The following is a 22641-nucleotide window of genomic DNA, read 5'->3' on the forward strand; positions in this document are numbered from 1 at the left end:
ACAAAGCCAGTCTAATCAGGTTTAATGAGGTAGGACCTCCATCCTGCGAGCAAGTGTCTTAGCGACTATTTTAACATGAACTTCTAACAAACTGATAGGTCTAAACGAAGAGCAGTTTAATGGGTTTTTGTCCTTTCATAGTATCAGGCTAATGGATGCAGTTTTTCAGGACTCTGGAATGATGTCTCTTTCGAACATTTGAAGGCATGAAGATAGGGCATATATCAGGTCAAAACTTGTAGAACTCTGCCGGGAAGCAGTCTAGGCCGGGTGCCTTGCCAGAAGGCATTCCCTTAATAGTTTCCCAAACCTCTTCAGGAGTAAAGAGAACATTTGGTTTATTTTTATGCTCATCTGATATAGTGGGCAAGATGATCTTATTCAGATATTTTGTCATTTTGTTTTATGATCTTGTACATTGTGAAGTATAAAGAGATTTATAGAAATCACAAAACATATTCTTGATAAGCAATGGATCATAAGAAGTGGAGCCATCTGCCATCCTTATAGACTTAATCAATCTTTAATTCTGTTATTTTTTAAGTTGGTGTACAAGTAGATGGCTCGGACGGTTATAATATTTTTACATGCTTTGTATGCTCTAAATAGAGTTTGTCCTTAGCACAAGCTAGTGACTTCCTGTTTGCCTGGGTTGGTTGTTGTTTATGAAAAAGTTTACTGAAGCTTTACTTCAGCCTCCAATTTTTCCCTTTTTTTCATTCTAAGCTTCTTGATCAGAAAGGCTTGGGAAATGATATAACCTTTATGGTTGCTTTAGCAGTACCCCAGACAGTTGTAGCTGAGACAGGAGAGAGTTCATTGCCGCTAGATTGCAATGCGCCCTGTCGATGACTGGGGGGCCTGTCAAATTTTCTCTCTGCCAAGGAAGTCTTGCAGGAAAGAGGCCATGAACTGGGTAGGATTGTGCCCTTCCGTCCCTTCTGGGATTCCGGTCACATGTATGTTCTGTCTCCCCGGGAACGGTTTTCCTGTTCATCTAGACTAACCTTCAGCTTCACATTCTCAGAGGTAAGCTCGTCGTTTTTGGTTGAAACCGCACCCCTTCGAGTAAAAACTTTAAACAGGTTAACATTCACAAGGCCCCAGGGCCAGACGGATTACCAGGAAGCGTACTCAGAGCAAGCACTGACCAGCTGGCATGTGACTTCACTGATATTTTCAACCTCTCCCTGACCCAGTATGTAATACCTAGACGTTTCAGGCAGACCACCATAGTCCCTGTGCCCAAGAACTCCAAGGTAACCTGCCTTAATGACAAAACCCCGTAGCACTCACATCTGTAGCCAGGAAGTTATTTGAAAGGCTGGTCATGGATCACATCAACACCATCGTCCCAGAAACCCTAGACCCATGCCATACTGCCCCAACAGATCCACAGATGACGCAATCTCTATTGCACTCCACACTGCCCTTTCCCACCTTGACAAAAGGAACACCTATGTGAGAATGCTGCTTATTCACTACAGCGCAGCGCTCAACACCATAGTGCCCTCCAAGCTCATCACTAAGCTAAAGACCCTGGAACTGAACACCTCCCTCTGCAGCTGGATCCTGGACTTCCTGACGGACCGCCCCCAGGTGGTGAGAGTAGGCAACAACACATCCACCACACTGACCCTCAACACAGGGGCCCCTCAGGGGTGCGTGCTTAGTCCCCTCTTGTACTCCCTGTTCACCCACGACTGCGTTGCCACGTACGACTCCAACACCGCCAAGTTTTACGACGACACGACGGTGGTAGGCCTGATCCCAACCTATAGGGAGGAGGTCAGAAACTGCCAGGAAAACAACTGCTCCCTCGATGTGAGCAAGACAAAGAAGCTGATCATGGACTACAGTAAAAGGAGGGTCAAGCACGCCCCCCTTCACATCGACAGGGCTGTAGTGGATCGGGTCGAGAGGTTCAATTTCCTTGGTGTCCACATCACCAAGGACCTATCATGGTCCTAACACACCAAGACACCAAGACAGAAGAGGGCATGACAATGCCTATTCCCCCTCAGGAGGCTGAAAAGATTTGGCATGGGTCCTCAGATCCTCAAAAAGTTCTACAGCTGCACCATCGAGAGCATCCTGGCTGGTGGCATTACCGCTTGGTATGGCAACTGCTCGGCATCTGACCGCATCGCTATAGTGGGTAGTGTGTACCAGTGGCGGTCAGTGTCGTTTAAGATGAGGGAGGACAAAAAATGTTTTTATGCGCATGGCCTTATTTCTATTACAGCATATTGGATGACTGTCATTCATATTCCATTCTCCCAGTTCAATGTAACAGCAAAAGGTTTAGGCTACAACATGGAAGTCATTTTTTTCCTATACCGATCATGAGGTTGTTATAATCTAGCCTATGAATGATCGTTTACAACGTACAGTACCAGTCAAATTTTGGACACATCTACTCATTCAAGGGTTTTTCTTTATTTTTACTATTTTCTACATTGTAGAATAATAGTGAATACATCAAAACTATGAAATAACACATATGGAATCATGTAGTAACCAAAAAAGTGTTAAACAAATCAAAATATATTTTATATTTGACATTATTCAAAGTAGTCACCCTTTGCCTTGATGACAGCTTTGCACACTCTTGGCATTCTCTCAACCAGCTTGATGAGGTAGTCACCTGGAATGCATTTCAATTAACAGGTGTGCCTTGTTAAAAGTTAATGTGTGGAATTTCTTTCCTTCTTAGTGCATTTGAGCCAATCGGTTGTGTTGTGACAAGGTAGGGGTGGTATTCAGAAGAGAACCCTATTTTATAAAAGACCAAGTCCATATTATGGCAAGAACAGTTCAAATGTGACTCACCACCTGGATTCGGTCTTATGTATAAAATGTGAAATTGTGTTTTTTATATTGGATAAAAGTAGAGACTTAGAGCTACAAAATGGTATATCATACACTGCATTTGAGGACACTGGCCATATTCAATGGGTGTTGTACACACGTCACGTGTGTTAAAAAACAATGAACAAAGTGCCAACAATGAACAAAGTGCCAACAATGCCTATCATTAGGCTCTATCTAGAAAAGCAAACAGCTCTAGGAAACAAATAATAACGTTCGCTAGGGAGCCAGCCAGCTAACGTTAGCTAGCTAGCTAACAGTACACTTTAGCTTAAAACATATAGGTAGCTAGCTAGGTAAACAATGAACCTAGCTAGGTAAACTACGTTTAAGATTACACACATCACGTAACGTTAGCTTACGAGCCAGCCAGCTAATGTTAGCTAGTTAAACAACCATGAACAAAGTGGCAACAATGTCACAGTGCTGGGAGATAACCAACCAGGTTCAATGTTAGCTAGCTAACATTAGGCTCTAACTAGAAAAGCAAACGGCTCTGGGAAACCAATAATACCATCAGCTAGGGAGCCAGCCAGCTAACATTACCTAGCTAGCTAAGAGTACATTTTAGCTTGAAATGAAAACCCTTTCTGTCAAAATTAGAAACGTGCAATATCTGAAAATGTAGCTAGATAACGCTAGATAATCTTAACATTACCTGTATACATCATCGTGCATGATGGATGCGTCTCCCTGTCAGGAATGCCATACCACGATTGCCCTTAGTTTGAAGATGTAATCCGGAGACAGGTGTTTTCTCCATTTCTTTAGCTATCATACTCTAACTCCACTGATTTCAAAACTTGATCCTCCAGAAAGTGGAGAGAAACACATATGCAGCTTCACTACACAATACATTAAAAAAAAGCTGCATTAGACAGGATTAGCAACACAGACTGACGAGCTCAAATATACAGCAGCCTTCAATTTGGCAGACCAATCCAAACTCCTCTCTCGGCATGTCCAGCCCACTCATTATCTCAGCCATGGCTAGTGGAAAAGTTGCTTGCTTTTCTGTGGCTTAACCAACAAGGCTCGTAATTTAACAATTGTATTCGTATTTACAGATGGCATTCAAGTTTATTATTAAGGCACATGAAAGTTCACATGTTCGAGAAGGCATTTTGCAAAAAAAAAATTTACATTCAAACGGCTCTTCTGTGAAGTCTTGACTTGCGACATTCAGCCTAGTTTCCTGAAGCGGGTCACAAATAAGCAAAGAGAAATGACAGTCCATCATTACTTTAAGAGATGAAGGTCAGTCAATCCGGAAAGTTTATTCAAGTGCAGTCGCAAAAACCATCAAGCGGTAAGATAACACTGGATCTCTTGAGGACCGCCACAGGAAAGGAAGACACTGAGTTACCTCTGCTACAGAAGATAAGTTTATTAGAGTTAACTGTACCTCAGATTGCAGCCAAATAAATGCTTCACAGAGTTCAAGTAAAAGACACATCTCAACATCAACTGTTCAGAGGAGACTGCGTGAATCAGGCCTTCATGGTTGAATTGCTGCAAAAAAAACACTACCAAAGGACACCAATAAGAAGAAGAGACTTGAGTGGGCCAAGAAACACGAGCAATGGACATTAGACTGGTGGAAATCTGTCCTTTGGGCTGATGAGTCCAAATGTGAGATTTTTGGTTGCAACCGCCGTGTCTTTGTGAGACACAGAGTAGGTGAACAGATGATCTCCGCATGTGTGGTTCCCACGGTGAAGCATGGAGGAGGAGTTGTGATAGTGTGGGGGTGCTTTGCTGGTGACACTGTCAGTGATTTATTTAGAATTCAAGGCACACTTAACCAGCATGGCTACCACAGCATTCTGCAGTGATACGCCATCCCATCTGGTTTGCACTTAGTGGGACTATCATTTGTTTTTCAACAGGACAATGACCCAACACACCTCAAGAAAGTGTAAAGGCTATTTGACCAAGAAGGAGAGTGATGGAGTTCTGCATCAGATGATCTGGCCCCCACAATCACACAATCTCAACCCAATTGAGATGGTTTGGGATGAGTTGGACCACAGAGTGAAGGAAAAGCAGCCAACAAGTGCTCAGCATATGTGGGAACTCCTTCAAGACTGTTGGACAAGCATTCCAGGTGAAGCTGATTGAGAGAATGCCAAAAGTGTGCAAATCTGTCATCAAGGCAAAGGGTGGTTATTTGAAGAATCTCAATATAAAATATATTTAGATTTGTTTAACACTTTTTTGGTTACTACATGATTCCATATGTGTTATTTCATAGTTTTGATGTCTTCACTATTTTCTACAATGTAGAAAATAGTAAAAATAAAGAAAACCCTTGAATGAGTAGGTATGTCCAAACTTTTGACTGGTACTGTGCACACAGGTCAAGAGACACATTTGTTATAATTTCTGTTTAAGTCTATGGAAGAACCATGAACCTCCAACGTTTTGTATTGAGGTCAGTGTACCCAGAGAAGGAAGGAAGCTAGCTGTCCTCCGGCTACACCATGGGGCTACCCTACAGAGTGTTGTTGAGCTACTGTTGACCTTCTTTGCAAATAGGGGGATTTAATCAATTATTTGGTGATGTGATTATATGTAGTATAGTTTTATCTAAAAATTATAACTTTAATGTTTATTTAATTAAAACATTTATGAAATTCACTGAGGAGGATGGTCCACCCCTTCCTCCTCTGAGGAGCCTCCACTGGTTTGTAGGGCCCAGTACATCACTGGGGCCGAGCTTCCTGTCATCCAGGACCTCTATACCAGGAAGGCCAAAAAATGATCAAAGACTGTTCTCTCTGCTACCGCTGCTATGCGGTAGCATAGCAAGCGGTAGCACCAAGTCTGGGACCAATAGGCTCCTGAACAGCTTCTACCCCCAAGCCATAAGACTGCTGAACAGTTAATCTAATGGCTACCTTGACTATTTGCAATGACCCCTTTTTTTTATTCGTATTTATTATAATTGTTTTGCACGGACTCTTTTGCACAGGCTCGACGTACACTCACTGGACTCTAACCACACACTCACACTGACACTAACAGCACACACGTGCATATTGACGCTACAAACACAAACACACACGCGCATATTGACGTACACACACACAACACACACACACACACACACACACACACACACACACCACACACCACACACACACACACACACACACACACCACACACACACACACCACACACACACACACACACACGCTCTGCTAATACTCTGTTTATTATCTTATGCATAGTCACTACCTCTACCTACATCTACAGTACATATTACCTCCATTACCTCGACTAACCCGTACCCCTGCACATTGACTCGGTACCGGTACCCTTTGTATACAGCCCCATTATTGTTATTTTATTGTGTTACTAATTTTCCTTAATTTTATTTAGCAGATTTATCTTAATTACTTTTTAATAAAAACCTGCATTGTTGGTTAAGGACTCGTAAGTAAGGAAATCCACGGTAAATTCTTAATGTTGTATTCTGCGGATGTGACAAATAAGATTTAATTTGATTGTTTGAATTAGGAATGGTGTTAGACGGGTGATGAGCTGTGCCTGTTATTTTCCAGACATAGCGCTTTGCATTCAGTCCAAACAGTTCTGTTTTTGTCTCATGAGAACACAGAATCTTTGACGTGCCGTTTTGTAAACTCCAGGCGTGCTGTCATGTGCCTTTTTCTCAGGAGTGGCTTCCATCTGGCCACTCTCACATAAAGCCCAGATTGGTGAAGTGCTGTAGAGACATTTCAGCCAAGGAACTCTGTAGTTCTATCAGTGGTCATGGGCTTCTCGGTCCAAAGTCCTTCTTTCCCGGTTGCTCAGTTTGGTCGGACATTCAGCTCTGCGCAGAGTCGAGGTAGTTCCATATTTTTTCAATTTCCCAATGATGGAGATTATTGTGATCTTGGAAACTTTCAACACTCTAGAAATTGCTTTATACCCTTCCCTAGATATATGCCTCATCACAATGCATGTCTGAGATCTACGGACAGTTCCTTGGACTTCATGGTACTTGCCCGACTTAAAGGCTCAGTGCAGTCAAAAACATTTATATATATTTCCACAATATGAGGTTGGGAAAAAACTGTGAAATTGTGACAATTATGCTAATGCCGTTTTAGTGTAAGAGGTGTTTGAAAAGACCGCCTGAAATTTCAGCCTGTTTTGTTAATAGACCAATAAGAAAGACAATAACAGCACATTTTTTGTTTTCCCCTCCCCACTCAAACCACTCACAGACAGTCCTAGCAAAATTATTGCGATAAATTTCTATTTGCTAACAAGCTATTTATGTTTATTTTTGACCATTTTAATTGAAAACAATCACAGTAAGGTTGTTACCCCAAAAATATTGAGATATTGAGATAAAAACAGCTGCATTGGACTTTTAAAGTTGGTCATAAAAAGATTAGGCAGTAATCAGGAAGCCAGTTTGCCTGTGGTCCAGTCCGGGAGAGGATAGGTGAACTCCCTGTGGCTATGTCTGGGACCCTCTGTTCCACTTCCTGGTGAGTGAGAGAGTTCTCTCACAGGCCAGACAGCTCTGGCTCTTGCACTTCATTACCGTGTTGAAATGTGCCAGAATTAAATCTTTATAGAGTCCGAGGAGCAGCCAAAACAGCCACCTTCCGCTCCAGTTCATTAGAGAATGAACCACTTACATTGTTCCTGACTTCCCTTTACACAGAATGGGAACATAATAATTAAGAGCAAGAAGAAATCAAACATTGTAGTAGTTGGAGGATATTGACACAAATTCTGAAGTAGAAGTTAAAAGGCTTTTTCAAAGAGAGTAAGGGGTTATTGCCACACAACTTTTCACGTCACTTTCAGTTTCTATGCATAGTTTTACAGATGATGAAAACAAGACGATAAAAATACTAATATCCCATTTCATCCATCACGGAAGACAAAGGAAAATGCACATACGGTAATACAATCAGGCTGAAGGGTTCAAGCTGGCAACATACAGAATGAAAGCAGCTTAATTGCAATGAAAATACTGATGAGGCACAAGGTACAAAAGCATTACTATTAGCATGTAATGTAATGTTAAATCAATGTGAAAATGAAAAAGTCTTAAAGGCAACCTCATATCAGAGACATTAACTGTCATTTTTACTGAACAGATCATAAGGCCTAATGTTTGCCCGGGACAAACAAACAACTCACTGGGCACAGACGTCAATTCAACGTCTATTCCACGTTGGTTTAACGTAATTGAATTTAAATGACGTCGAGACAACTTTGATTCAACCAGTGTGTTTGCCCAGTGGGAATATTTGCCAGCAAATATTCAAACAACAAAAATCTTAGTGAAAGTAAGGTATATATTAGTACAGTACCTTCATTTCCCCTTAAGATGTGGGAGCAGAAAAAACTTGGTACATTTCATAACGGTGGCATTCGAAAACAAACTAAGATACTTTGGTTCTAGCTTGAATATTGGGGAATTACATTCATAATGCTCTGTGTGTTCAAGTTTCATTTCCCCATCATAATAAACACACAGGTGGATGGCAGTTACACTTGTGTTTGGATGAGTGAATGGATGAATATTAGAATCAGTTACAGCTGTGAATGGATGAATATTAGAATCAGTTACAGTTGTGTTCGGATGACTATAACAATCAGTTACAGAAGGCCATGAACATTAGTTGTAAAAGCTAGTGACCAAAACATCACATTTAAGTGTAATGGCAGTAACAAAAACATAATGGCTTTTCATTTGTTTGGCAACAGCTCCACCAACTGAGAAATAGCACAAAGACACCTCTGGATGTCATGTTTCAATACGATAATTGTATTTGATTTTGGTTATAATATCAGCATTTTATCTCATAGGATGATATTAGAATATAAAAATGAACATTGTAGGTAAGCCACTAGTACTGATCCATTCAGATTCATTCATACACCATTATTCTGAGTTGAATAAAAAATAACATTATAAAACATATAAATGACATGGTATGAAAATAAAGTGTTTTGTTACTAACGGCCCCAAAAAATACTCAGATAGTCACATCTCAGTGGTGTTAATTTGTGTCTCTTTTAAGGTATGTCTTAGTGACAAAATGTTGGAGTCAAACTTCTGAAAAAATTGTAGGTAACACATGGGGAGGGTGAAACAACAACATTAACAAACAAACACACCATTACTCACAGACAATTGGCACATCTCAGTAAGTAACAGATCAACTTAACCATACAGGAACCCCCCCATCCCTCCTCTCCCCATGGTAACACAGTGGTTAAAGTTAGTGGGTGCACTCAACGCATCACACCAGTGTCTCTGGTAGTGTGTCTGTGTTGTCTGTTGATAAGAGCTTCCATATCTGCCAGCTCTCTCTCTGCCACTCTGGGCTGACTGGCACCTTTCCTTCCAGAGGACTAGAGGAGGGGTTCTTATGGGCCACAGTCCAGTTCCTGGGGCTGCAGCTGCCCTGGGGGGGCCGTTGGGGGCTCTGTGGGGTCACACACTGGTGCGTGGAGAGGGAGAGGGAAGGTATGGAGTGAGAACATTCTCTGTGTGTTCCTCTGAGAGGTCCAGGGTAGGGAGGGGGAGGCCTTCCATCCACCCTGCCGCCAGGCCTGCCTCTGAGGGAGGGACTGGCAGGCTGTGACACTCCGCCCCTTAGTGCGAGGTCCTCTGAGCTGCCGGCCCCTGGTTTTCCCTGTGGTCGGTGATGTAATAATGAGTCTGTACCCTGCTGTCTTTGCCCTCTCTCCGTCAGAGGGCTACTACTGCAGCGAGTCACCGGGGGGTGTGGTCTGCACTCAGGCACACCTAACGAGGTATAAGTTCGTCTGACAGGCAGTTTGCTGTTGTTACCTTGGTGACGGTCGAGTCCCTCTGATGAGCCGCAGGAGCCGTGTTCCGAAACGTCGCCATGGGAACCTAGGGGAAACCATTTATACACATAATCAACGTCTAACTCCATCTAGTCTACAATGTTTATTCTAGGTTGCAAAGTTCCAAAGAGCAAAGAATGAGACATTATGTTTAAAGACAATAAATGTACCAGTGATGTGATGATCCATAAACCCTTTCCTTAGAGAGGCATGCCAGGCACCCCAGACATGTTCATCAGGTGTGTCTAATGGAAAAATAAGACATATTCCTCAGCCTAAGTAGCAATATACAATACAGCATATTGTGCTATTTTCAGAAATGAAATGATCAACAAGTCGACCATTGGGAAGCTCACCTTTGCCTGTGGATGGTGAGTGACAGGTGATGCTAGGACGACCTTTGACGTGGCCAACCAGTGTGTACTGCTCCGGAACCCTGAAGAGCCTATCAGAGAGGAGGTTTCTGTCCTCCTGGGGCTGGGAGAGCAGCCCCTCCGACAACACTGGTGAGTTGTTGTCATAGGGGGACAACTCCCCACTGGAGGCCTTGTTGGAGTCACTGGAGCAGCGCCTCTCCCTCAAAGAGAAGGGATCCTCAGTCCTCAGCGGGCCTGGACCACTATGGGGGAGAGGAGAAGAAAGAGACATTATGAAGTATGTAAAATATGATGACCAGTAGATTTACCATACTAGGTATTATCTGATCAGGAAAAACGAATTGCCCTAGTTACAAAGTATGCCATGATGTACAGAGAAGGGAGAAAACGGAAATGATATGTTATCACAATGATGTCTAGGTAAGAGAACTGAAATGATATGTTATCACAATGATGTCTAGGTAAGAGAACTGAAATGATATGTTATCACAAGATGTCTAGTAAGAGAACTGAAATGATATGTTATCACAATGATGTCTAGGTAAGAGAACTGAATGATATGTTATCACAATGATGTCTAGGTAAAGAGAACTGAAATGATATGTTATCACAATGATGTCTAGGTAAGAGAACTGAAATGATATGTTATCACAATGATGTCTAGGTAAGACAACTGAAACTACATTATATCAACTCTCATTTTATTGGTCGCAAACACATATTTAACAGATGTTATTGCGGGTGTAGCAAAATGCTTGTGTTCCTAGATCCAACAGTGCAGTCATTTCTCATGTTTAGGTAAGAACATTAAAACCAAATGTCATCACGATGATGTTTAGGTAAGAAGTGAAAATACACAATAATACCACCAGGGGGTGCTCGAGTACCTTCTCAGAGCCTCATATATCACTGTACTGGATTTTCACAGAGCTTTTTACATTTTTGTCATGTAGCAGATGTTATCTTATCCGGAGCAAGTAGGGTTAAGGGCATATTTTTCACCTAGTCAGCTCAGGGATTCAAACCAGCGACATTTCAGTTACTGGCCCAACGCTCTTAACTACTAAGCTACCTGATGCCCATTTGGCAGAGGCACAGCATCATGTCCAATCGTCCATATTTAAGCACACAAAAGGCCACACACTCACGAGTGCTGAGAATCCTTCCTCCTCAGGAGGTAATCCACCACGTCAGGATCCGTCTCTAGTAGACTCATCAGAACCTCATTCTGCAGGTCAGGCGGCACCTGGAAGGGCCAGAAACACACACTCCTTAACTAGACGTCTCAGCTGAACGGACAGTTGTTACATCTATCTCATTCTCTGTTGGCTTAAACTGGATATCTAACTGTTGGCCAAGTGTTGAGACAGATATTAACACAATAATGTAAATATGGACTCTGAAACGCTAAATTACAAGAGCTGAAGCAAGAATGTCTCCTACAGACGATGTATAATAAGCAAGCGGTTCAAGTACAATTTAAAGCCGTTGCACCATTGGTTAACACATGCTAATATATATACACTACCGTTCAAAAGTTTGGGGTCACTTTGAAATGTCCTTGTTTTTGACAGAAAAGCTCATTTTTTTGTACATTAAAATAACATCAAATTGATCAGAAATACAGTGTATACTTTGTTAATGTTGTAAATGACTATTGTAGCTGGAAACGGCTGATTTTTTATGGAATATCTATATAGGCGTACAGAGGCCCATTATCAGCAACCATCACTCCTGTGTTCCATTATCATGCTGAAACATGAGGTGATGGCAGCGGATGAATGACACGATAATGGGCCTCAGGAGCTCGTCACGATATCTCTGTGCATTCAAATTGCCATCGATAAAATGCAATGGTGTTTGCTGTCCCTAGTTTATGCCTGCCCATACCATTACCCCACCGCCACCATGGGGCACTCTGATCACAACAATGACATCAGCAAACCGCTCGCCCACACAACTCCATACACGTGGTCTGTAGTTGTGAGGTCGGTTGGACCTGCTGCCAAATTCTCTAAAACAACGTTGAAGGCAGCTTATGGTAGAGAAATGAACATTCAATTCTCTGGCAACAGCTCTGGTGGACATTCCTGCAGTCAGCAATTTTCGCCTAAAATGACATACCCAAATCTAACTGCCTGTAGCTCAGGACCTGAAGCAAGGATATGCATATTCTTGATACCATTTGGAAGGAAACACTTTGAAGTTTGTGGAAATATGAAATGAATGTAGGAGAATATAATACATTAGATCTGGTAAAACATGCTTTTTCTATTTTGTATTTTTCCATCATCTTTGAAATGTAGGAGAATGGCCATACTTTCAGATAGGAGTCAAGGTGTAATTTAGATTTTGGCAACCAGATGGCAACAGTGTGTGTGCAAAGTTTCAGACGTATCCAGTGAAGATTTACATTACTGCACAATATTTTGTATCAAGTCTGCCAGGAGTTTGCCCAAATGTGCCGAATTGATCATTTATACATCTTCAAGTACATAACTTTGGAGAACATACAAAAATGCTTGGTAATAAAAAATTTAAGTATACACACTCCCAGGAATGTCATACATGATGGATCATTAGCTTATACACTAACTTTCACAAATCTAGATGGGTGGGTGTGGAGCCAGAGACATCAGGGGTTCAAACTGTAGAACCCAGTTGCTACGTTTGAACATAAAAATGGATTTTATCAAACAAAACTATGCTGCATTTATCTCTGGGACCCTCAGGATGACAAATCAGAGCAAGATTTCTAAATGTATCAAACCAGTTGCCGTGATAAAAGTTTTGTTGTTTTGCGCTCTCCTCAAACAATAGCATGGTATTTTTTCACTGTAATAGCTACTGTTAATTAGACACTGCCTCTAGATTAACAAGAATGTAATCTTTCTGCCCATATATGTCTATGTCCCGGAAAGTTGGCTGTTTTATACAACGTCATTCTAAACACATTAGCACACGTTAGCAACAACCATCCCGGTTTCGGGACACCGATCCCGTAGAGGTTTTAAATATTAATCTTCTTGATATGCCACACCTGTCAGGTGGATGAATTACCTTGGCAAATGAGAAATGCTCACTAACAAGGATGTAAACAAATTCATGGACAAAACTTTATAGAAATAAGTTTTGTGTGCGTATGGAAAATTTCTGGGATCTTTTATTTCAGCTCATGAAAGATTGGACCAACACTTTACATGTTGTGTTTATATTTTTGCTCAGCATATACAGTGCATTCTGAAAGTATTCAGACCCCTTCCATTTCCCACCTTTTGTTACATTAAAGCTTAATTCTAAAATGTATTAAATTAAATGTTTTCCTTATCAATCCACACACAAAACCCCATAATGCCAAAGCAAATACTGTTTTTTATAAGATTTTGCAAATGTAATAATAAAAAAAAAAAACTGAAATACCTTATTTACATAAGTATTGAGACCCTTCACAATGAGACTCGAAATTGAGCTCAGGTGTATTCTGCTTCCATTGATCATCCTTGAGATGTTTCTACAACTTGATTGGAGTCCACCTGTGGTAAATGCAATTGATTGGACATGATTTGGAAAGTCCCACAGTTGACAGTGCATGCCAGAGCAAAAACCAAGCCAAGAGGTCGAAGGAATAGTCCATAAAGCTCCGAGACAGGATTGTGTCGAGGCACAAATCTGGGCAAGGGTACCAAAACATTTCTGCCGCATTGAAGGTCCCCAAGAACACAGTGGTCTCCATCATTCTTAAATGGAAGAAGTTTGGAACCACCAAGACCTGGAGCTGGCCGCCCGGATAAACTGAACAATCAGGGAGGTGACCAAGAACCCGATGGTCAATCTGACAGACCTCCAGAGTTCCTCTGTGGACATTGGGAGAACCTTCCAGAAGGACAACCATCTCTGCAGCACTCCACCAATCAGGCCTTTATGGTAGAATGGCCAGACGGAAGTCACTCCTCAGTAAAAGGCACATGACAGCTGCTTGGAGTTTGCCAAAAGGCACCTAAACGACTCTCAGACCATGAGAAACAAGATTCTATGGTCTGATGAAACCAAGATTGAACTCTTTGGCCTGAACGCCAAGCGTCACGTCTGGAGGAAACCTGGCACCATCCCTACGGTGAAGAATGGGGTTGGCGGCATCATGCTGTGGGGATGTTTTTCAGCGGCAAGGACTGGGAGACTAGTCAGGTTCGAGCGAAAGATGAACGGAGCAAAGTACAGAGAGATGATTGATGAAAACCTGCTCCAGAGCGCTCAAGACCTCAGACTGGGTTGAAGGTTCACCTTCCAACAGGACAACGACCCAAAGCACACATCCAAGACAACGCAGGAGTGGCTTCAGGACAAGTCTCTGAATGTCCTTGAGTGGCACAGCCAGAGCCCGGACTTGAACCCGATCAAACATCTCTTGAGAGATCTGAAAATAGCAGTGCAGCAAAGCTCCCCATCCAACCTGACAGAGCTTGAGAGGATCTGCAGAGGAGAATGGGAGAAATTCCCCAATTACAGGTGTGCCAAGCTTGTAGCGTCTTACCCAAGAAGACTCAAAGCTGTAATCGCTGCAAAATGTGCTTCAACTGAGTAACGGGTCTGAATACCTATGTAAATGTTATTTCAGTTTTACATTTTTTAATACATTTTCAAAAATTTCTAGAACCCTTTTTTGCTTTGTCATTATGGGATATTGTGTGTAGATTGAGGATGGAAGAAAAACAATTGAATCTATTTTAGAATAAGGCTGTAACGTAACAAAATGTGCAAAAGGTCAAGGGGTCTGAATACTTTCTGAATGCACTGTAAGCAAAAACTCTGTATAGCTTCAAAATATGCTTAACTATATTGTTGATATATTGAGTGGTCAGTCCTTGCGTCAATAGCTCTGTCTATGAATTTAAGAGTGATTACATTTCTCCATCCCTCAACTTTTGAGTGTGCTTTGTTATTGTTTCAACTGAGGATTGCCCCTTTAAGAAAAATAGAGCTTTGTCTGGAAAGAAACTGTAAAGACACTGTAATCAGTATGTCCAAATCCATAGTCCTCCTTTTCCTGGACCTTATAAGGACCCGTACAGGAGGGAAAAACAAAGGCACGAGTTGATGATCTTCTCTGTGGAGCTTGGTTTTACAAGGCTTAGGCTTTCTCCAAAACGTATAAAGTGCATGTTTACATTTCATTAGATGGAGCCACTCTATTAAAGGGATACATCTGTATTTTGGCAATGAGGTCCTTTTATCTACTTCCCCAGAGTCAGATGAATTTGTGTTTACCATTTTTATTTGTCTCTGCGTGCAGTTTGAAGGACATTCCTAACTAGAACTACTGCAATGACTAACTACAGTAGCGTTACCACAATGACTGGAAGTCTATGGTAAATGCTAGCAGATACCATAGACTTCGAGTCATTGCGCTAACGCTAGTTAGCACTGACTCGCGAAACTACCTCTAATTTCCTTCATAAAAATGTAATCCATGGGGAAGTAGATAACAGGCCTAATTGCCAAATTCCCAAAGTATCCCTTTAAGCACAATTCCCCTAAGAACAATTATTCTCGGAAAGGAGAGCAGTGACTAAGAGAGTTCAATTGTTTGTCAGCTGTGCCAATTTTGTACTCTGTTCTCTATCTAGTGTGATAAACACTTATATATATCCATCTATTGGTGCCATGTTACAGTGTTTTCCATAAGTGGATAGCTTACCATGAAGAGGGTCTCATACGTGGTGATCATGCTGTGTACCACGCCAATGATGGCTGTACTCTCCTCGGCGCGGGCAAAACTCTGAACAGTAAACTCCTTGTCCGAGCTCTTCTGTTTGTGTAGAAGGTTGGGCCCAAAGACGGTGGCCAAGTTGAGTGATGTCATCTTGTTCCCTGTGATCTAAAGACAGCAGTGGGACAATGAGCACAAAAACATACATACACACACACACACACACACCTTTCTGAGAAGCTCTCCTGCCTGTGCTGGCAAACATGAGCTCCTTCTGCTCGGTAGGACATGAACAGTTTGTTATGCATCGTCATGAAATCCCCAGTAATAACAGGATAATGAAGCCTGAATTGATCTCATTCTGGCTGTCTGGCCGGCAGCCCCACAACTCACAGCCTCACAGGCCAAGTATGTGATTGTTAGCAAGACATTTTCGTCTGATCTTTTGTGGTTACAGGAAAAATCAGGACTATGCTGAAGGTTAGGTTGATGGAGGTTAACTGGAAGGATTAGTTAAGGTAACGCTTAATAAAAACGTCAGATGACTTTCTGGTCTTTCTTTAAGTTGAATGAAAAATTAACATGGATAAGCAGTCATTAATACAGATATTTTTTAAAAATCAATTATGATTATGGTAGCAATAGAAAACAATTCATGCACATGGCTGACTCTTCTGACACACAGAGGTGTATACATATTCAAACCGAGAGGAGTGTGGGAATTAATACGCACTTAAGCCGCTCTTGTCAACATGAATAAAGCTATAAGGTCCGTCAATTTGTTAGAATGTAAAAAGATCCTTCACATCCTCTCTGCACTCGTTTGGGGAAGTACTATTACTGACATGCTAATGACAATGTAGTCTGTGCTGTAATGTGAAATGCTTGCAGTATTTCGATAGATGAATATGACTCATGATCTAGTCATGAATCATATATAACCAACATTGGAAAAACTACAACATTCATCTATGAAAGTTGATCACAGACAAAATGAGAAAAAGGACCGTAAACTTGAGTGAATTAATTACACTACTGACCTCTCATCCTGTCATGCTCTGCCCTGTCCTCCTGCCCTTTCCTCATGTCCTAACGTGTCCTGCCCTCATGTCCTGTCCTCCTGCCCTGTCCTCCAGTCTTACTATCCTGTCCTCCTATCCTGTCCTCCTATCCTGTCCTACTGTTCTGCCCTCATGTCCTGTCCTCCTGCCCTGTCCTCCAGTCTTCCTATCCTGTCCTCCTATCCTGTCCTACTGTCCTGCCGTGCCCTGCCCTCATGTCCTGTCCTCCTGCCCTGTCCTCCAGTCTTCCTATCCTGTCCTCTCTATCCTGTCCTCCTGTCCTGCTGTGTCCTACCCTCATGTCCTGTCCTTCCCTGCACTGTCCTTGCCTGCCCTGTCCATTCCTCACCTCATGTCCATCCCTGTCCTGACTGTCCTCTGCGTGGGCGGTCACCGTGGCCAGGAACTCCAGGAGGCGTTGCAGGGTGTCACTGTTGCATGGTGGCAGCAGATACACCAGTAGCTGGATGGTGCTCTCCTGGTCTGGATGATCCAGTACTGCAGAGGAGGACAACCATCAACACAACTCCCTCTCATCTTCACAGATACAGGTACAGACACATTTTCCAATACAGACGGTAAGTCGCTCTGGATAAGAGCGTCTGCTAAATGACTAAAATGTAAATGTAAATGAGTCAGGTGTATGAAGTGTATGCTTTCTTAAAAACAAACTACTGTAGTGTACAGTGGCTTGCGAAAGTATTCATCCCCTTTGGCATTTTTCCTATTTTGTTGCCTTACAACCTGGAATTAAAATAGATTTTTTGGGGGGTTTGTATCATTTGATTTACACAACAGGCCTACCACTTTGAAGATGCAAATTCTTTTTTATTGTGAAACAAACAAGAAATAAGACAAAAAAACTGAAAACTTGAGTGTGCATAACTATTCACCACAACAAAGTCAATACTTTGTAGAGCCGCAATTACAGTTGCAAGTCTCTTGGGGTACGTCTCTATAAGCTTGGCACATCTAACCACTGGGATTGTTGCTCATTCTTCAAGGAAAAACTGCTCCAGCTCCTTCAAGTTGGATGGGTTCCACTGGTGTACAGCAATCTTTAAGTCATACCACAGATTCTCAATTGGATTGAGGTCTGGGCTTTGACTATGCCATTCCAAGACATTTGAACATTTCCCCTTAAACCACTCAAGTGTTGCTTTAGCAGTATGCTTAGGGACATTGTCCTGCTGGAAGGTGAACCTCCGTCCCAGTCTCAAATTTCTGGAAGACTGAAACAGGTTTCCCTCAAGAAATTCCCTGTATTTAGCACCATCCATCATTCCTTCAATTCTGACTAGTTTCCCAGTCCCAGCCATTGAAAAACATCCCCACAGCATGATGCTGCCACCACCATGCTTCACTGTGGGGATGATGTTCTCGGGGTGATGAGAGGTGTTGGGTTTGCGCCAGACATAGCGTTTTCCTTGATGGCCAAAAAGCTCAATTTTAGTCTCATCTGTACCTTCTTCCATATGTTTGGGGAGTCGCCCACATGCCTTTTGGCAAACACCAAACGTGTTTTTCTTTAAGCAATGGCTTTTTTCTGCCCACTCATCCGTAAAGCCCAGCTCTGTGGAATATATGGCTTAAAGTGGTCCTATGGACAGATACTCCAATCTCCGCTGTGGAGCTTTGCAGATCCTTTAGGGTCATCTTTGGTCTCTTTGTTGCCTCTCTGATTGCACACAGGTGGACCTTATTTAACCAATTATGTGACTTCTGAAGGTAATTGGCTGCACCAGATCTTATTTAGGGGCTTCATAGCAAAGGGGGCGAATACATATGCAAGAAACACTTTTCTGTTTTTAATTTTTTTAAACAAGTTATTTTTTTCATTTCGCTTCACCAATTTGGTCCATTTTGTGAATACATGAAATCCAAATAAAAATCACAAAATTGGAAAAACGCTAAGGGGGATGAATACTTTTGCATGGCACTGTAAGCGTAACTAAACCCTAGTGGTGAGATTGTGTGTCATATTGTGGTATGAGGTTTAGATGTGAGCGTAAAGTATGGGTTTAGTAATGTGTTTGTGTCTGTCTGTCTGTCTGTCTGTCTGTCTGTCTGTCTGTCTGTCTGTCTGTCTGTCTGTCTGTCTGTCTGTCTGTCTGTCTGTCTGTCTGTCTGTTCTGTTCTGTGTGTGTGTGTGTTCCTCACACATGGTGTTGAGGAATGCGTGTAGAGAGCCTCTGGTCAGCAGGGGTTCAGCACTATCCTCAGGAACTCCTTAAGCAGTGCGGCTACATCATGGACACTGTTAGCCTCGTCCAGCGTGGACCTCCACTCCCAGGTCACCACTGCTCTTTGAGCTGGAAAACAACATCCCAACATCCACACTCCACAGTTTAACACTAGAATCATACTTGAGACAACATCCCACCCTCCACAGTTTAAACACTTAGAATCATACACTGGGAGCAACATCCACCCTCATCAGTTTAACACTAGAATCACACTGAACAACATTCCCACCCTCCCACAGTTTTAACACTAGAATCATAACTGGAGACAACATTCCACCCTCCACAGGTTTAACACTGAATCATCTGGGAGACAACATCCCACCCTCCACGTTTAACACTAGAATCATACTGGAGACAACATCCCACCCTCCACAGTTAACACTAGAATCATCTTGAGACAACATTCCCACCCTCCACAGTTTAACACTAGAATGCATACTGAGACAACATCCCCACCCTCCACAGTTTAAACACTTAGAATCATACTGGAGACAACATCCCACCCTCCACAGGTTTTAACATAGAATCATACTGGAGACAACATCCCACCCTCCACAGTTTAACACTAATCCACACTGGAGACAACATCCAACCCTCCACAGGGTTTAACACTAGAAATCATACTGGAGACAAAATCCCACCCTCCACAGTTTAACACTAGAATCATACTTCAGACAACATCCCACCCTCCACAGTTTAACACTAGAATCATACTGGAGACAACATCCCACCCTCCACAGTTTAACACTAGAATCACACTAGGAATTTCACAGTGTGTTTGATGAGCACCTCATCGATTTGTTCATCAGCATTTTGCAGAGAAACCTCACCTGCCGCACTCTCTTCTTTGAGCTCCCTACACGGAAGATGCCAACTGTCTGTAGACCTAAATTACATGGAGAAATAAAGGGCAAATTTGCTGTGACACCAACAGGTAAAACGTGTACATAAACTCCAGTCACGATTAACAATCCTCTGCAAGTCATATCCTCCATTGACTTCAGTGAACGATTTACATGAATGTCTGTGTTGTCTGCGCTCATCTCAACTGTGAATCGGGCCCAATATGCGTAGAACTTTCTGAAGAATGACAGCAATTCCTTTGTGTGTACCATATTTCTCCAGATGCAGGCAGCACATCTCCAACACCCTGGGAACCTGTCTATAGATGGGGTTGAGGCTTAGCTTCTTGTCCCTCTGCTTCTTCCTGTTGCTGGGTGTCTCGGCTGGTAGGGACAGCTGCAGGGCTTCCAGCAGGCGAGACTGATTGTCATCAAGGTCAGTGATGCAATCCACAGACACTCCTCCCTGCCAGATACACATAGTTGAGTGAGTACAGTACAGTACAGCCATATGGAGAGGTGATGGATAGCATATGGCGACAAGTGCATGGCATGGAATGATGGATTATATACAGTGTATTTGGAAAGTATATAGACCCCTTCACTTTTTCCACATTTTGATATGTTACAGTCTTATTCTAAAATGTATTCAATCTATAAACAATACCCCATAATGACAAAGAAAAAACATGCTTTTGGAATTTTTTTGCAAATATATTTAAAAAATAAAATAAAAAATATTACATTTACAAAAGTATTCAGACCCTTTACTCAGTACTTTGTTGAAGCACCTTTGGCAGCGATTACAGCCTCGAGTCTTTTTGGGGATGACGCTACAAGCTTGGCACACCTGTATTTGGGGAGTTAATCCCATTCTTCTCTGCAGATCCTCTCAAGCTCTGTCAGGTTGGATGGGGACACAGCTATTTTCAGGTCTCTCCAGGGATGTTCGATCGGGTTCAAGTCCGGGCTCAGGTTGTGCCACTCAAGGACATTCAGAGACTTGTCCCGAAACCACTAATGCGTTGTCTTGGCTGTGTGCTTAAGGTCATTATCCTGTTGGAAGGTGAACCTTCACCCCAGTCTGAGGTCCTGAGAGCTCTGGAGCAGGTTTTCATCAAGGCCTGATTGGTGGAGTGCTGCAAAGATGGTTGTCCTTCTGGAAGGTTCTCGCATCTCCACAGACGAACTCTGGAGGTCTGTCAGAGTGATCATCGGGTTCTTGGTCACCTCCCTGACCAAGGCCCTTCTCCCCCGATTGCTCAGTTTAGCCAGGCGGCCAGCTCAAGGAAGAGTCTTGGTGGTTCCAAACTTCTTCCATTTAAGAATGATGGAGGCCACTGTGTTCTTGGGGACCTTTAATGCTGCTGAAATGTTTTGGTACCCTTCCCCAGATCTGTGCCTCGACACAATCCTGTCTCTGAGCTCTATGGACAATTTCTTCGACCTCATTGCTTGGTTTTTGCTCTGACATGCGCTGTCAACTGTGGGACCTTATATAGACAGGTGTGTGCCTTTCCAAATCATGTCCAATCAGTTGAATTTACCACAGGTGGACTCCAATCAAGTTGTAGAAACATCTCAAGGATGATCAATGGAACAGGATGCACCTGAGCTCAATTTCGAGTTTGATACCAAAGGGTCTGAATACTTATGTAAATAAATTTCTTGAAATACTGTTTTCGCTTTGTCATTATGGGGTATTGTGTGTAGATTGATGAAGAAAAAGTTTTATTTAATCAATTTTAGAATAAGGCTGTAACGTAACAAAATGTGGAAAAGGGGTAGGGGTCTGAATACTTTCCAAACGCACTGTAAGTGGATGGCATACATTGAAGTGAAGTGGGAGCCGGGCCAACAGTATTTCTACCTCTGCCCATCAAGTTATATGAACAAGTTGGTTTGGATATAACAGAATACATTCAGACTCATTATATAGGTTTGTTAGAACAGCCCCCACAGGTAAAAACCTACCCTCCTGCGGGTGTGTGGTGCTGCTTCGGGTGTGCTGGGTGAGGGTGACTCAGTGGCCGTCTCAGAGGTGGAGCTGAGAGACGAGTTGCTGCTGGACAGCTCCTTGTCTTTGGTGCTCTTCCGTGAGGTGAGGTGTAGCAGGGAGGACACCAGGTCACTGGGGTCACGGTGCTCCTCGCGCTGGGGCTCCTGACGCTGCTTGTGGGCGCGATCGTTAGAGATCACCTGCGACAGCAGTATGCCGAAGGCCTGGGGCGTTGACTCTATGATGCGAAGGACGGATAAGGGGGGGAAAGGGGAGGACCCAGAGTTAATATTCATATATTCAGCATTCAATTAAATTCAATGGTAAATCCCAAGACTTGCTTCAAAGTATGAAGTAACGTACTGTAACTGTATAGTGAAGCCTGGATGGCTATAAACTATGCTTCCTTATTTAAATAAATAAATAATTAAATTTCCCATAGGCCCTCTAATTGAAAACTCTTATCTATATAAAAACTTATCTAAAGGCCCTTGGGGAAATGCAGTGTTTAACGTAAACAGTATCCGTACCATGTATACACTATCCCCAGTCAGGGGACGCATACTTTGGGATTTGTCTCTTTAAACACAAGGAGAGAAAATGAAAAGAGAGCGGGGGTGGTTGTCCATGCCTGAGGTTAGGCTGGGATGACTGAGGTCAGGCTGGGATGACTGCGGTTAGGCTG

General features: G+C 42.6%; 1 protein-coding gene across 1 annotated transcript in view; it reads right to left on the bottom strand.

Annotated features, from left to right (window-relative positions):
- Positions 1 to 7147: 7147 nt before the first annotated feature.
- The window catches only part of LOC112068351 (rho GTPase-activating protein 6-like), a 71035-nt gene continuing 55541 nt past the window's right edge, over positions 7148 to 22641 (bottom strand). The window contains 11 exon segments of the mRNA XM_024135483.2: positions 7148 to 9770; positions 9895 to 9969; positions 10081 to 10343; positions 11250 to 11347; positions 15797 to 15976; positions 17219 to 17367; positions 19030 to 19089; positions 19092 to 19174; positions 19941 to 20001; positions 20228 to 20423; positions 21932 to 22194. Coding sequence (XP_023991251.1) covers positions 9151 to 9770; positions 9895 to 9969; positions 10081 to 10343; positions 11250 to 11347; positions 15797 to 15976; positions 17219 to 17367; positions 19030 to 19089; positions 19092 to 19174; positions 19941 to 20001; positions 20228 to 20423; positions 21932 to 22194 — 2048 coding nt within the window. The 3' untranslated portion in view covers positions 7148 to 9150.

This window comes from Salvelinus sp. IW2-2015, unplaced genomic scaffold (genome assembly GCF_002910315.2).
Source record: "Salvelinus sp. IW2-2015 unplaced genomic scaffold, ASM291031v2 Un_scaffold463, whole genome shotgun sequence".
In the NCBI taxonomy this organism is placed as follows: Eukaryota; Metazoa; Chordata; class Actinopteri; order Salmoniformes; family Salmonidae; genus Salvelinus; species Salvelinus sp. IW2-2015.